The 15,025-nt window shown below is 36.0% G+C and overlaps 1 protein-coding gene across 1 annotated transcript; it reads right to left on the bottom strand.

Moving 5' to 3' along the window:
• Positions 1–231: 231 nt before the first annotated feature.
• Positions 232–2,399, bottom strand: LOC135652574 (uncharacterized). Its single transcript, XM_065173594.1, has 3 exons — positions 1,648–2,399; positions 1,467–1,570; positions 232–1,190 (listed from the first exon to the last, which is right to left on the bottom strand). Exons 1-3 carry the CDS (start codon positions 2,229–2,231, stop codon positions 577–579), a joined length of 1,302 nt encoding a protein of 433 aa, XP_065029666.1. The 5' UTR covers positions 2,232–2,399; the 3' UTR covers positions 232–576.
• Positions 2,400–15,025: the final 12,626 nt, after the last annotated feature.

The following is a 15,025-nucleotide window of genomic DNA, read 5'->3' as shown; positions in this document are numbered from 1 at the left end:
AATAATTCATCCATTAACTAAGCTACAAGTCTCAAATGTTTAGACCCATATGTACCTTATAAATCAATTTATTTTTACTTTAATTAGGAGTGTTACAGTTTAAGCTTATTAGTTTTGATTCATTGGATGTTGTGATTTTCTCATTGGAATTCTAATAATAATGGTAGCTGTTTCTTTTTCTTCATAATTGCACAATGATTAGTGCCAGTAAATAACACTATTTGAGAAGCATTGAGGAAGCTTTGCAATGGCACCCATCTCTATTTAAGCATACATATAAAGTAAAGAAGAATCATTATGTAGCAGCCAAATAGTAGTAGCTTGAGAAGGTGATGGCTCTGAACTCGGCAGAGATATAGATGAAGGCAGATCCTTCAAGAAAGACTGAAAGGGCAGGAAGACGGGAAGAATCTTTATGTAGCAGCAAATAGTAGCAGCTTGAGAAGGTAACAGCCCTGGGGAGGGTGACACACCCTTGTCTTTCTCCATGCAAACACCAAGATGTTGAAGACAAACTTGTCGTTTTGTATCCTCGAGTAGAAGAGGGAGAGAAGACTGTATCTTTGGCAGATGAGGCTAATCGAGGAGGGCCCGGTAGATGACGACGAAGCAAGGTAGGATGGCTGTCGGATTGGCCACCAGCAGCTCCTCAAGATTCCCGCCGCTGTCCCCGACAGCCACAGAGTCGTACGCATCCTCATCCTCATCCTCCTCCTCGTCGCACGGCCGCTGGACGCGCCCAGCGATGACTCGGCAGACCAGCATCGCCCGCCGCTCCCCCCCGCCGCTGGCGTCGTGCGCGCGGCCGCTGCTGGCGGTGGTGCGCACGCCGCGGGGGTGGTGCGCCCCACCGAAGCCGTGGCGGATTATGGTGCAGACGCTGCAGGGGGCGCTGGAGCTCGAGCCGGAGCAGAGGGAGGTGGAGCCCCGGGCGCCGAGGGCGCAGGCGAGGGAGGTGCAGTGGAAGCGGAGAAGCTCGTTCCCGTCGGCCGCGCAGCGGGAGGGGTGGTGGCGGCGGCGGAACTTCACGGCGGCGCGGTAGTCCTCGAAGGGGGCGACGGCGCTGGGGGCGTTGTGGACCTTTAGTATCCGCTCGATCTTGCAGATCGGACGGTCCTTCTTCTGCCAGCTGGACTTAAAGATTATCTCCACTACGTTGCGCGCCGAATCCTCCGCCCCCAACTCCGACACTGCTCCGTACGCAATTAAGAGAAATATACGTACGTTTGACAAAGAAACATACACGAATCATTCCAATTATACGTATAATCTTCATTTAACTCCAATTTTGATATATATATATATATATATATATATATATATATATATATATATATATATATATATCTGTGTGTGTGTGTGTATTGAGAGGAAAAAGATGGAAATTGAGGAGCTGATGGTGTTTGTATTGTACGTGACAGTATCATCGTTCTTCTTCCTCTCAAACCAATCTATAAGAACAGTACCAGCATGGCGCACAGCCTGATGCAGCTCCAGTGTCTCGGGCTTGGTGAACACCTCGCCGCACTCGGAACACGAGCACAGCGTCGTCCTCGGCCTCGGATACCTCCTGCGTACACCAACACTATGAATCGGTGATGGAGTCCTCATCTAAATCTGCCTCATAGCTGAGCAGGAAATGAGCACCTTGAGGAGGGATCGATGGAGACTGCGTGGCACTCGTAGCACCCTGCCAGCTTGGGCAGCTGCATTCCGCCCCTGGAGTAGTAGCTGCCGCAACCGAGGGACGAAACCGGTGGGGGGAGGTGCCGGGCGGGCCGGACCGCCGGAGCCAGCGGCGCGGTCTCACGCTGGGAGGTGGAGCCAGCGTCCGAGTTGGGGTCGGTGTCTGAGCGGTGGACGACGACGTCGCGGAGGGCGCAGATGGACGGCCCGCAGGCCGCCCTGCCGAGCTTCCCGGCGGTCGACGCGGGGTCGTGGACGCGGGACGCGGCGGTGATCCGGCAGCTTAGCAGGCCCTTGAACTGCTCCCAGGACGAGGAGGAGGATGGAGGCAGCTGTGTCTCGGTAGGGGGAGATGGCGGTGGCTTCTTCTTCTTCTTCTTGTGCTTCGTGGTCGTCTTCTTTCTCTCATGTTGGTCATCGGGGTGGCTATGTTGGTGGCGCTGTCGGTTAGCGGTGGTGGCGACCGGGAAGAAGGAGGTGAGAACCATCAGTATGAGAGCAGCGAAGGGGTGGGTGAGGATCGAAGCCCTTCTCCCCTCCACCATTAACACCTCCGCTTCTCTCTCTCTCTCTCTCTCTCTGCTGCGGAGGGAAGAAAGAGCGAAGGTGGGGATGGAGGAGATGGGATGGTGGTGGTTGGAGACGGTGGTGATGAGGGAAGACTTGTATTGTTTTTGTTGTTGTGTTCTGGTTTCTCACCGTGCCAAATTGTTGTCTTGGTGAGGTGAGGTGACCTTCGCCACCTAATGAATGGGTGTCATCGATCATTAGAATATGTGTAGGGGTGGGAAATTATGTACTAAATGATTGATTGACTGATATGACCAGCACTTGCATGGTTAGCAGGTTGATATGACTCATATTCATAATTATATTTTTTATTCTTTTAGACATAATTTAATTTTATAACTCTCTATCACACTATAAAAAAGTCTCAAATATATTATGGCTAAGAACATGACACCACTTATCCGATCATATATCATTATTTATTGTCTAATCTAAATTAGTTATTGATGTAAAAACTTTATATTAACTAAATATTTCCATCAAGAATTTTGTCAGACACTTATAATATAATTTTTTAGGTCTATCCAATTATACAAATGATACTAACAAAAAAAAAAGGCCTGGATCGAATTCATTGATAATTGAAATAATCCTACCATTACCATATCTCAAGAAAATTTGTTAGTCAAACTAAAATATTTTATATAATCATATAAATCAAAAATATCTTCTCTAATAACTCATCATTACCATTCCTGTTCTAACTTCAACATTGGGAGGATTCCACTCATCCACATTTTTAATATTCTCTCCATCTTTATGTTCTGAATATTATTAATTGTTAAGAGCGAAATTGGTCTAAGAGTCATTCATATATAATCCAAGAGTATTATGCTGATGTTATTCTTAATCTTTAAGAGGCTGGAAGTTTGTATTTTCATCTTTAAACAAAATTCTAAACTTAGAATTGAGAGGAGGGGATCTCTCAAGTGATTGTTACAGCATTTTTCCACTTTTAAATTTTTTGTGCTTGTGTATGTTAACCAGAGATGAGAGGAATATTTATAGGTTTTAAGTGAATTCAAATTTATAGCCTAAAAGTGTCTCATCCCTGGTTTTCGAGGTACTGGCGGTACTATCGCCTACAGCACTGACACTGGGTGGTACTATCGCCTGACAGTCTCTTGGAGACTGTGTCTAGGTGGTACCATCACCCGATAGTCTCGGAGACTATGCCATGACGGTACCACTTGTCATGACATTGTTTGGGCCTTTCACTTAGCCCAACACAACCCAAACTTAGGCCCAATTGACCCCTAATTGATTTGGTCCAATTCCAACCCAATTATGTGCTAACTACGAATTTTAAGGCATACACTAAGCTAAATAAGTTCGTTAGTCTAGGTTTCTTCCGACGAGCTTCCAGCGATCTTCTGGCGAACTTCCGACGATCTCTCGGTAATGTTCCAGCGGACTCCCAGCAAGCTCTTGGACTTCATGGCAATCTTTTTGGTGAGTTCCAATGAGCTTCTTTGGCAAGCTCCTGGACTCCTAACAAAATTTTGTTCTTGACTTCGGAACTTCATTTTGTTTTATGCCTTGATCACTATCGTAGTTAAAACCTACTTCAATCTAGATAATTATTATAAAGCTTGAATCAAATGTTGTTTGGTATGCCATTGGTTCATCAATGCTTCATCCGATTCTTTGGTGCATAGTCCTCTCTTGTGGCCTATTGCCCAATCAGCCAGTTGGCCTCCGTAACTCCGATTTTCTTAGTGTAATTTTCGCTCTTCTTAGCCCGATGCCCAAATCCATGGCCCGAAGTCTTCTGTCGATACGTCAATTGATCATCCTGCTCGACGTCCAATCTTCTGACATGTTTCTCTTCGGCCTAACATGATTCTTCCTACTTTAATTGTCTCTCCCTGATCAAAGCTTCATGCGTCACTCAAAACGCAGATCAAATCATAAACATTATCAATTGGTTTCATTATTAAAATCTGAGATTCAACAATCTCCCCCTTTTTTGTGATGACAACAAATTGATGAAGGAGTTAACTTTAACTCCCCATATCAATATACCATATTGACAGAACCTTGAATTCAAATTGAATTCAAGTTAAAGCAATATTTCATTATGGATATTTCATCATTGCATGCATCATTATCATAAATTAAAGTATTGCATGCATAATATCAACTCATTATGTATATTTATAAAATCATCGTTATATTCTTAATTTCAAATCATCATTCATAATTACATCATACAATACATGATTATCATCATACCTTCTCTCCCTTTGTCATCAACAAAAAGGATAAGCGCATCTATCAAGTTTTAGATATATGAAAGCTTAGCAATTTAGTAAAATTTTCAGGACTTTAGAACATACAAGCTAGTAAGTTCTTTTTTCTCTTTTGAGAAGTGCAAGCTAGCAATTTTTTTTGCTTCCTTTGCAAAGCGTAAGCTAATAAAATTTTACATTATTTGACAATATGCAAGCTAGCAACAATTTTTAGTTTTGCAAGTTTGTAATTTTTTTTAGATGTGCAAGTTAATATGTTTGCTTTTTTTTACGATGTTCAAACTAGCAAGTTTTTTAAAAAGAAAGCAAGATAGTAAATTTAGAATATGCAAGCTAGCAAGTTTTTCATATATAAAAGTTGGCAAAATTTTTACATCTTTTGAAATGAGCATGCTAGCAAGTTTTTGCTTCTTTTGCAAGTTTTCAAATTTTACATATTGAGCTAGTAATTTTTCTCCTCCTTTGTTATTGTCAAAAAGAAGGGAAGATTACAATGTTGTAATTCTTTTCCCTTTGCATCAATTTTCAAATCATGATAAAGTTAAATTATCAATCCTTTTTTAATATGTTTGTGCATCATTATAGTTTTAAATTAAAACATACACAATTTTAAAACCCTACATTTCATTCTTACTTCATGCATGATACTAAAATAAATCAATCATCACTATGGGCATATCAAAAATTATACTAAGATATTAAAATTTTAAAGCATTTATCACTTTATGCATGTTGGTACCTAACATTCATTATTTATTTTCTCCCCCTTAGTCATAGGCAAAAAGAGAAGAATATCACAAATGTGTAAATATTCAATGTTATGTTATTACATGGAAGATATCAAGAAAAAAAAAATTTGGAGATGAGATATACTTCATGAATTTAAGGAGAAAAAAAAATCATATCATGAAAGATAAGATCATGTGAATACCAAAAGATATGATTCATTTAGTAAATCTCCTTTTTAAATAAAATAAAAAAATCATAGGAGTACAAAGAAGAGATCTTGATTTTAAAAAAAATCTAGTAATTCCAAGAAATTAAGATTGGATAAAACTCATTCAAATTCAAATCATCAAATAATCAAAATCATTTTCATAGTCCAAATAATCCATAAAAATGATACAAATTTATCAATCTTCCCTTTTGAAAACTCGATAAGGTAAGGATTGAAATTAAAAAATATATATATTTCCCTTTTATTTCACACAAGCATGCCTTTGTCATTTATGTCAAATCAAAACATACATCATGTTTAAAATTGAAAAATCAAATTTTATTACGGTAAAGATCGATAAGCCATAAATTACAAGAATCATCATGCATAATTTTAAAATATAAACTTATTAAGTATGATATCAAACCTCTTAATATTTTCATTAAGACATCAAGCATGGTTTAATCAGACATAAAGCATTTTCAATCAAAATAAAAATTCATCAAGATACATATTATTTCTTCTTAAAAACACACATAGGATTATCATTAGATTTAAATATAACATTTTGTTCCTTTATCACAAAACATATAATTTTTATAATTATTTTTTAAAATAAAAAAGCATGATATAATTTTTGTAATTTTTATTTTTATTTTTATAACTAATTTAAAGATAACTCATGAAAAATCATTCAGTAATTTTAAAATAAAGTAAAAAAGTTTCGTTTGAGTTGTTTACCTCATTGTCAAGAGTCATCAAGGCGAAGTTCATCGTTTTGTCTTCATTGGTTTGCTTTTTGTCATCGGATGAACTCAATTTATCCTAAGCCACCTTGAATAATTTCTTCTTCTTTCATAATTTCTTTTTAAGTTGATTTTTATTATTTAATTCTTGTTTCATGAACTTTTTAAATTTTATAGTGAGAAGTTCAAAGTCATCATCATCTAAGTGGTATTATATTGTTCGAAGTGTTAAATCCTTCATATTCTTTGGAAGGTTATTCTCAAGTTCGTCAAGTACCACATAAGTTATTTCATATGTCATCAAAGACCCGATAAGTTCTTCGAGTAAAAATTTATTTAAATCCTTTGTCTTTTATATTACAGTTACTTTCGAATCCTAATTTTTAGAAAGAGATCATAAAGCTTTATTAACAAGTTCAAGATTCGAAAAACTTTTACCAAGTGCTTTTAAACCATTGATGATATCCGTAAACGGGTGTACATGTCTCCAATGGTTTCGCTTGGTTTCATATGAAATAATTTAAAATAACGTATTAAAAGATTAACTTTAGAATCTTTAACTCTACTTGTGTCTTCGTGTATGATTTTAAAAGAGTGTCAAATATCAAAAGTCGTTTCGCAAGTAAAAACCCAATTGAATTTATTTTTATTTAAGGCACAAAATACAATATTCATAGCTTTAGCATTTAAAGAAATTTTTTTTTCTAAATCATTCTATTCGTTCATTGGAGTAGAAGACTTTTGAAAATCGCTTTCGATAGTATTCCATAAATTCAAATCCAAAGAAAGCAAGAAAACTTTTATTCGAGTTTTCCAATATGTGTAGTCCGTCCCAATGAATATATGAGGACAAATGATAGAAAAATCTTAAAAGCAAAAAAGAAAAGCCCTCTTAAAAGTCAAAAAGAGTCATTTCTCTTTGGTGTTAAACCAAACGAGAAATAATGTGGCTCTGATACCAACTATTAGGAATGAGTCGACACTAAGAGAGGGAGAGTGAATTAGTGCAGCGGTAAAAACTACGTCGTTCAAAAATCTTTCATTTCGATTAAACCTATTTCAGAAAGATATTAAATTAAAAGCATTAGGGAGCATAGTGAAAGCAATAAGAATGTAAAGTAATTTACAGTAAAGATAAATTACTCAAAAGTAAATGCAAATCAATTTTATAGTGGTTCGGTCATCATGACCTACTTCCACTCTCGATTCCTTTTAACTTGAGGCTACCGGCTTCCACTACTTGTCTTCCTTTAACGAGCGAAGACTAACTATCCTTTTACACCCCTATTCTCCTTTTTACAGAGATAACATATTATAAGTACTCACTCCTCTCTAAACAGAATTCTAAACTTAGAATTTAGAGGGGATCTCTCAAGTGATTACTACAGTATTTTTTCACTTTTAAATTATTTATGCTTATATATGTTAACTAGAGATAAGAGGGGTATTTATAAGCTTCAAGTAGATTTAAACTTAGAGCCTAAAAATGTATCATCCCCGATTTTTGGGGTACTGGCGGTACCATCGTTTGATAGTCTCTCAAAGACTGTGCCACCTATTAGGATACTGTTTGGGCCTTTCACTTAGCCCAACACAACCTAAAATTAGGCCCAATTAATCCTAATTGAGTTGGCTCAATTCCAATCTAATTATGTGTTAACTATGAATTTTAAGACATACACTAAGCTAAATAACTCCGTAAGTCTAGGTTTCTTCCGACGAGCTTCCAATGATCTTCCGATGATCTTTCGACAAACTTCTAACGATCTCTTGGTAATGTTCCAACAGACTCTCGGTAAGCTCCTAGACTTCACGACGATCTTCTTAGTGTGTTTCGATGAGCTTCTTTGGCAGTTCCTGGACTTCTCAGTCAATTCTGACAGAACTTCCAATGAACGTCTGGACTTCCGATGAACTCTCGAACTCCCAACAAAATCTCATTCTTGACTCTAAGAACTTTATTTTGCTTTATGCCTTGATCGCTATCATAGTTAATCATGTATACTTAAAACCTACTTCGATGTAGACAATTATTATAAAGCTTGAATTAAATGTTGTCCAACATGTCATTGGTTCATTGATATTTTGTCCGATTCTTCGATGCATCATCCTTTCTTGTGGCATATTACCCAATTGGTCAGTTGACCTTCGCAACTCTGATTTTCTTGGTGTAATTTTCGCTCTTATTGGCCCAATGCCCGAATTCATAGCCCGAAGACTTCTATCGATATATCAATCGATCCTTTGGCTATATGTTCAATCTTCTGACATGTTTCTCTCCGGCCCAATATGATTCTTCCTGTTTTAATTGTCTCTACCTGATCAAAGCTTCCTACATCACTCAAAATATAGATTAAATCATAAACATTATCAATTGGTTTCATCGTCAAAATCCAAGATTTAACAAATTTCACATCATTGTCTCTCTTATATTAATGATAATCGATAGATATGCTTCTTTATATTTTCATAAACCCAAATTATACACCAAAATTCTCATGATTTTTTTTTTTGTTAAATCTACATCCTACATTCACCTTTTTATGCTTCTATATTTGAATAGTCTTATAATTTACATAGATAATAATTTTAAAATTATATATTACTTTTATAGGGCCTCTTCCCTATAAAAAATTTATCTGATACTAGGTCTATCTTGATGTCAATTACTATATATATATATATATATATATATATATATATATATATATACTGATTATTCTTGGATAAGTCCTAAGAAACACTTCAGCTATTCACATCATCATAACATAAGCTCCTTCCCTTTAAGGCTACGATTCCCATAGGGCAAAAAAGAACAAGTGAAATGAGACAAAGGAGGACTGTGGGGGAGAGGCACAGGTTGGAAGAATGGTGACTGCCATGACCTTTCTTCCTCTGACTTGAGAAGGACAATCATAGCTGGGCTAGAAACTCAACATCAGAGTAGTTATGCATTAGCAAGTTGATTAAGAGTCTTTTAAAATGATTTAGATAGTGGAGAAGACGGAAGGAAGCATGAAATCAATAGTTTTTGATTAATGATGAGTTATTCATGCTATAATTTTGATCAAAATAGTATAATATGACCTATTTATCTTCAAAACATCTTAAATTTAAATATACGACACCCCAATTTAATATAAGAGAATTCACTTGAATTATAAGATCACAAGAGTCATACAATTAAGCATTTTAACATTTCATCACGTCAGATAATAACAAATGGTATAGAGTCAATTATTGCATCGGATCGTATTATAATAAATAATATTGAAATAAACCTAATCTTAGAATATGACATATTATTGTGTCAACAAAGAATATGACATATGAATGTGAAAGAAAAAAATAAAATTAAATGAGCCTATTATCATTAATTTAGATTTAAATATTTCAGTTCAGAAACTTATTAACTATCAATTATTAAGATCACAAAATATATAGAATTATAATGTTTTCTCCTCAAGGGGCCAGACATGTTGATCCCTTGCTTGAATCATAAGGAGACACTAACACCACCTTTCTCTTTTTCCATGCTAAGACACTTTGTGATGCATGACTGACCTTCCTAAAAGTGCTTGCTCGATGATTGATGATACAAGAAACCAATGGGATTTGAAGTCCTCACATGATCATGTTGTTGTTTTACTGCATCATGGAATTAGGTGCATTGTGTCTGTCAACCTGCAAGCCAATGTGTGGCCATCCACCACAAAATGATGAGGGCCTTGACACCATGTGATCAACCATAATGGACATGTGAGGTGCTGCTTGCCTCTGAATCATGCTAAGTTCATGCATGGATCGCAACTGATGTGTGCACCGAAGTATGGAGATTATTATTTACAGCAGAAGATACCGATCTCATATTTTTAATCTGATTGATTATATGCATACAATTTCACTAGACATTTGATGCATTAATTTTTTTTTTAATGATCTGAAATTTGGTCACTAGTGATGTATACCATAAAGTATTCATTAATCTCATACTAATGTTAATAATTTAAAGAAGATATTTAATTTTTTAATAGGTGAACAAATTTTTTTGAAGATTTAATAGTAATCACTTTCGATTCTTTTTTATAATCTATCATCTTTATTTAATCACTTAGTTTTTCTACTCCTCAACTGATAAGTGTTACGAAGAATTTTTCGTTTCAGTTGAGCTCATACAATTTTATTGTTTTGAGCCAAAGGAATAAAACCGTGTGGGTTCATCCAAAATTAATAATTTTTCATGAATTATCGTGTCAATATTGATAACGATAAATGATAACTTGTTAACTAATATCCCTTAATTCATATTGAGTTATATTTGAGTTTACCGAGTTTTTATATATATATATATATATATATATATATATATATATATTTGGACAAGGCCTTGTCGCTTCAACCCATTTATGGGCGAATAGGGCCCTCCGATGAGACTCGTGGGTAAGGGAGCCCAAACCGATCGATCTCAGGCGGGCACAGATCCCCAGATCTCGACCAAACCTCTTGGTATCATTTCAGGGCTGTGTCTTGGGTCTTTCGTGTTCTTGTTTGCAGCTGAATGCATCATCTTGGTGAACATGAGCAGCGGAGCCTGTTTGATCCGAACGTACAAGGTTTCTTTACGATCCCAATCGCAAATGATCTTTTCATCATCGTCGTCGGAGTTCACCGGGAATGATTTGTTTGCTTCATCCCGCGTCGTCGTCCAGGTGTTCGTGAAAAGGTCAGTTCGTTTTTCGGCATGTAATTTTAGTTCTCTTGATCTGCATAAACTATATATACACGTGTGTGCATTGATAGAGTTGAAACCTCGATCAAAGTTATCAATCTTATGTAGTTAAAAGAGAAGTGTTTGTGGGACACATGACTTTATCTTTTATATAGTTTTGATGCCTTTGGTTTTGAAGAAAGTGTACCATCTTATTCATTTACTAGTGAACTAATGAAGGAAAGGCCTGACAGAATCGGACACTCTCCCCCGACAACAAGTAAAGCTGAAACCGAGGAGGAGGCGGCGTGTGTTGGTTGATGGGAATAAAAATCGCAACTCTCTCTCTCTATCTCTCTCTCTCTCTCTCTCTCTCTCTCTCTCTCTCTCTCTCTCTCTATATATATATATATATATATGAACGAAGGTCGAAGGTCGCCTGGTGAAGACGGACGGAGTAGTAGTCGGCAAAGGAAAGAAGACTCTGTGCCTATGGCTTATCCATTGCACAACTTCGACATGGGGCTGAACGAAGGTCGATGGTCGCCTAGTGAAGACGGATGGAGTAGTAGTCGGCAAAGGAAAGAAGACTCTGTGCCTATGGCTTATCCATTGCACAGCTTCGACATGGAGCCTATAAACCTAGAGGGGCCACCTCATACCCTCAACTTGAGACACTTTCGCAAGCTGATGTCCCTTATCCGACGAGAGAAGTATGATGAACTGCGGATGGAAGGCCAGATGAAGGAACCCGTCAACCTCATGGACGACCCTTTGCTCAGCGTGGTGATCGCTTGCAGGAAGACCCGCCTCGCGGTGAGGCTTATCGGTGACCTGACGAAGGATCAACTCATGGCGGAAAACTGCAACGGCGACACGGCTCTTCATGTCGCTGCCGCCGTGGGTGACTGCCAAGTGGCCACGGCGTTGTTCACCAAGCAGCGTGAACTCCTCGAGTCACAGAACAATATTAAGGAGACACCGCTGTATAAGGCGGTGCTCTACGGGAACAGGGACATGTTCTTCTGCCTGTTAAATGCCGGTAGCAACCTGTCCGCTCGGAAGGAGGGCGGCGACAACATCCTGCACTGTGCCATCATGGGTAATGAGCCGGGTAATTATATTAAATTTGGTGCCCCCTCATTTAAAAGATTCCAATATGCATGGATAAAATGCATCATAGTTGCTGTCGTAGTTGTTTGAGGCCAAGTCTCAACATGGGATGCAGAGATTGCGAGAGAGATTGCAAGACGAGAGCCAGTGCTGAACTTCGCGAGGAATGCTGACGCCGTCACCCCGTTGCAGCTGATGGTGACCATCCCCGAGTTATTCCGAAGCCAAACGCCACTTGGTCCCCTTGAATCCCGCCTCTATGATTGTAAGCGCTTCTCTACTCTTATTTGAACGCTAGATTGTTAGAATTACGGTGGAGCGGTGGAATAAGAACGATGGAGAAAAAAATAAATCTAGTTTCATTGCCTTTGTTTAGATTTACCACCATAATGATCTCCTCTTATATCATACCAAACTCTTTTGTCATATACTTTTTTGAAGTCTTAAAACATACGACGTTCGATATTGCATGAAACTAATTCGCATTCAAATAATATTGATTTTAGCATTCTAAGCCCTTGAAGCTTGTTTTAAGCTATACAAAGTCTTTTTCAATCTTGGAATCTTATCTTCATGATCTTTCTCAATATTGATCCGATAGTTTATTCAATATAAATTTAATCTTCATGAAAACTATTTAAAAATATAAACCTCATATCTAATTAATAAATTTATTATTTATTTTGAATAGAAAAATAATGAGTAACCTAATGGTTCCCATTTGAACAACGGGAGTATATATCTCATGCTAGTTAATATTACTTTATATTTTTTTAACTTCTTTTTGAGTACTATTGTTTACTTTGAAAATTCATTAGACTCCTATGTGTTGATGACCTTTAGATATGTCGTGATATCCTATGTTTTATTTTTGTTTTTTATGATATTAATATTTTCATGTATTGCTTTTCTCTACTTTTTTAATCTTTGACTGTATCTTCAAAAGAAATAACTTCTTCACGAGCATAAAGATAAACATGATTAATGTGACTTATCACCTTATATAATTTGGAGATGAACTTGATATAGAATATGATGGAGTTATAAGCTTTTCATTTATTATTTTGTCTTTACCTTTATTTTGCAAATTCTTCGTATCTGTATTCCAATTTCATACTTCAATTTTCTGAAACTCTGTATCTCTACTCACATGCACATTATGTTCTTTGCGATCAAATAGCTTATAGGTTTTAGATCATATATTATATCCAATGAAGATGTATTTAATTATTATTCTTTTTATTCAGAACATGAGTATAAGCTATGCATCCAAAAATCTTCAAGAAAGAGATGTTAGATTTTTTTACCACTCCAAGCATCTTATGGTATTATATTTTCTAAACTTTTTGCTAGACATCTATTGAGTAAAGAGACCACACAAGCCATGACTTCATCCAAAAACTCTTTTAGTATCTTCTTGCTTTGTAAAATGCTTCTAACTAGAGGATGGTTCAACTCTCTCTCTCTCATACTATTTTGTTGAGGGGAATAATGTGTCATTAACGATATTTGAATACCACATGCTTCACTAACACTTTTAAACTCTTTTGATGAAAATTCTCCTTTACAATCAAATCGTAAGGTTGATGGTGTGCCCACTTTAGTTTCCTACTTATATTTTGAACTTCGTGAGTAAATGATTAAAAAAGCTTTTGATTTCTCTTTTAGGAAGTAGATCCATGCTTTCCTAGTATAATCAATATATTTTAGAAATAATGACACTCACCATATGTTGATGTGGATTAACTCGACTTCTTTGCATGGTAAGTTTACGCCTTTGAAAAGCTCTTTCTTAGGTACTTGCCAAGCCTAAGTTTCAAGCATTTGTCATCAACATATTTTATGTTTAATATAAATAACTTATTTTTGATCCCTACATATTTTATTTATTAATGTGAGAGTTTTATTCCTCATGTGTGCATTATATCATTTCTTCCAAAGTTGTCCAAAGTTTAAGATAGTTTATCCATACATCATAGATATTAGAAATATAATATTAATTTTTAGTTTTTACTTGAATAAGGATTTTGTATTTTCCCTTCACTTTCACATTTGAAAAGTTTCTAAATGAAACTTATCTATTGACCTCCCTCTTCATCTAGCTCCATAAACATGTGCTTATGCTCACACATATGATTGTTTGTTTCACTATTCAAGTAGGAAAGGTTTTCATTGTAAATATCTCCTTTCTTTTGTGCTAGTAATAAGATATAATTATCTTTTTTTTCATCATTTTTTATATAGTTAGTCTTCTTGTTAACTTGATTAGAATCATTATACCAACATTCTGATGAATAATGACCTATCTTATTATACATATAATAAAAAACTTTAGGTTTGTGATTATACAAATATTTTTATAATATAACAATCTTGTTATAAGTATACTATTAAGATAGAATAATCTTTTTTTAATCATTTTTCATATAGTTAGCCTTCTCATCAACTTGGTTAGAATCAATATATTAACATTCTGATGAATAATGATCAATCTTGTTATAATCACAATGACAAACTTTGTGTTTGTTATACATTCTTCCTCTTGAAGAATCACCTCTTTCACCTTTTCTTTTGGGATATTCTTCATCACGTTGAACTTACTCTTGGCCACTTCAATAGCCCTTACCATGGCCACAACTATGACCATGACCTCTTTAAGTTTTTTTTTATACTTTTTTTTTTATCTTTGATGGAAAGATTGCTTTGAAGAGCTTGTTCCATTTGTTCTGGTTTATTCTTTTATATTATTTACTCATAAGAGTCCATAAACTTATTAATAGTCATAACTTGAAGATTTTTTGATTCTTGAATGACCATCATAATATAGTTGAATTTTGCATCAAGGATCTTAGAATTTTCTTCACTACTCTGATTGTTTTTTAATATTTCATAATTTATTTTTAGTTGATTGAATGACTAAGACTCTTATGAAGTAATCTGAAATAGACTTTGTCTCCTTATCTTCAATGCCTCGAACTCACCCCTTAGAACTTTGAGTAGTCTGACATTTTTT

This window comes from Musa acuminata, chromosome BXJ3-11, assembly GCF_036884655.1.
Source record: "Musa acuminata AAA Group cultivar baxijiao chromosome BXJ3-11, Cavendish_Baxijiao_AAA, whole genome shotgun sequence".
Lineage (NCBI taxonomy): Eukaryota > Viridiplantae > Streptophyta > Magnoliopsida > Zingiberales > Musaceae > Musa > Musa acuminata.
The sequence above is the reverse complement of the archived record's forward strand: the minus strand, read 5'-3'. Positions and strand labels throughout refer to the sequence as shown.

What these genes read in the sequence shown, in the direction of transcription:
- LOC135652574 (XM_065173594.1), bottom strand. Translation starts at nt 2,231, where the DNA reads ATGGTGGAGGGGAGAAGGGCTTCGATCCTCACCCACCCCTTCGCTGCT. An exon ending in TCCATCGATCCCTCCTCAAG is followed by an intron (nt 1,571 to 1,647) that starts GTGCTCATTTCC and finishes TGGTGTACGCAG; the next exon opens with GAGGTATCCGAGGCCGAGGA. An exon ending in TCAGGCTGTGCGCCATGCTG is followed by an intron (nt 1,191 to 1,466) that starts GTACTGTTCTTA and finishes CGTACGGAGCAG; the next exon opens with TGTCGGAGTTGGGGGCGGAG.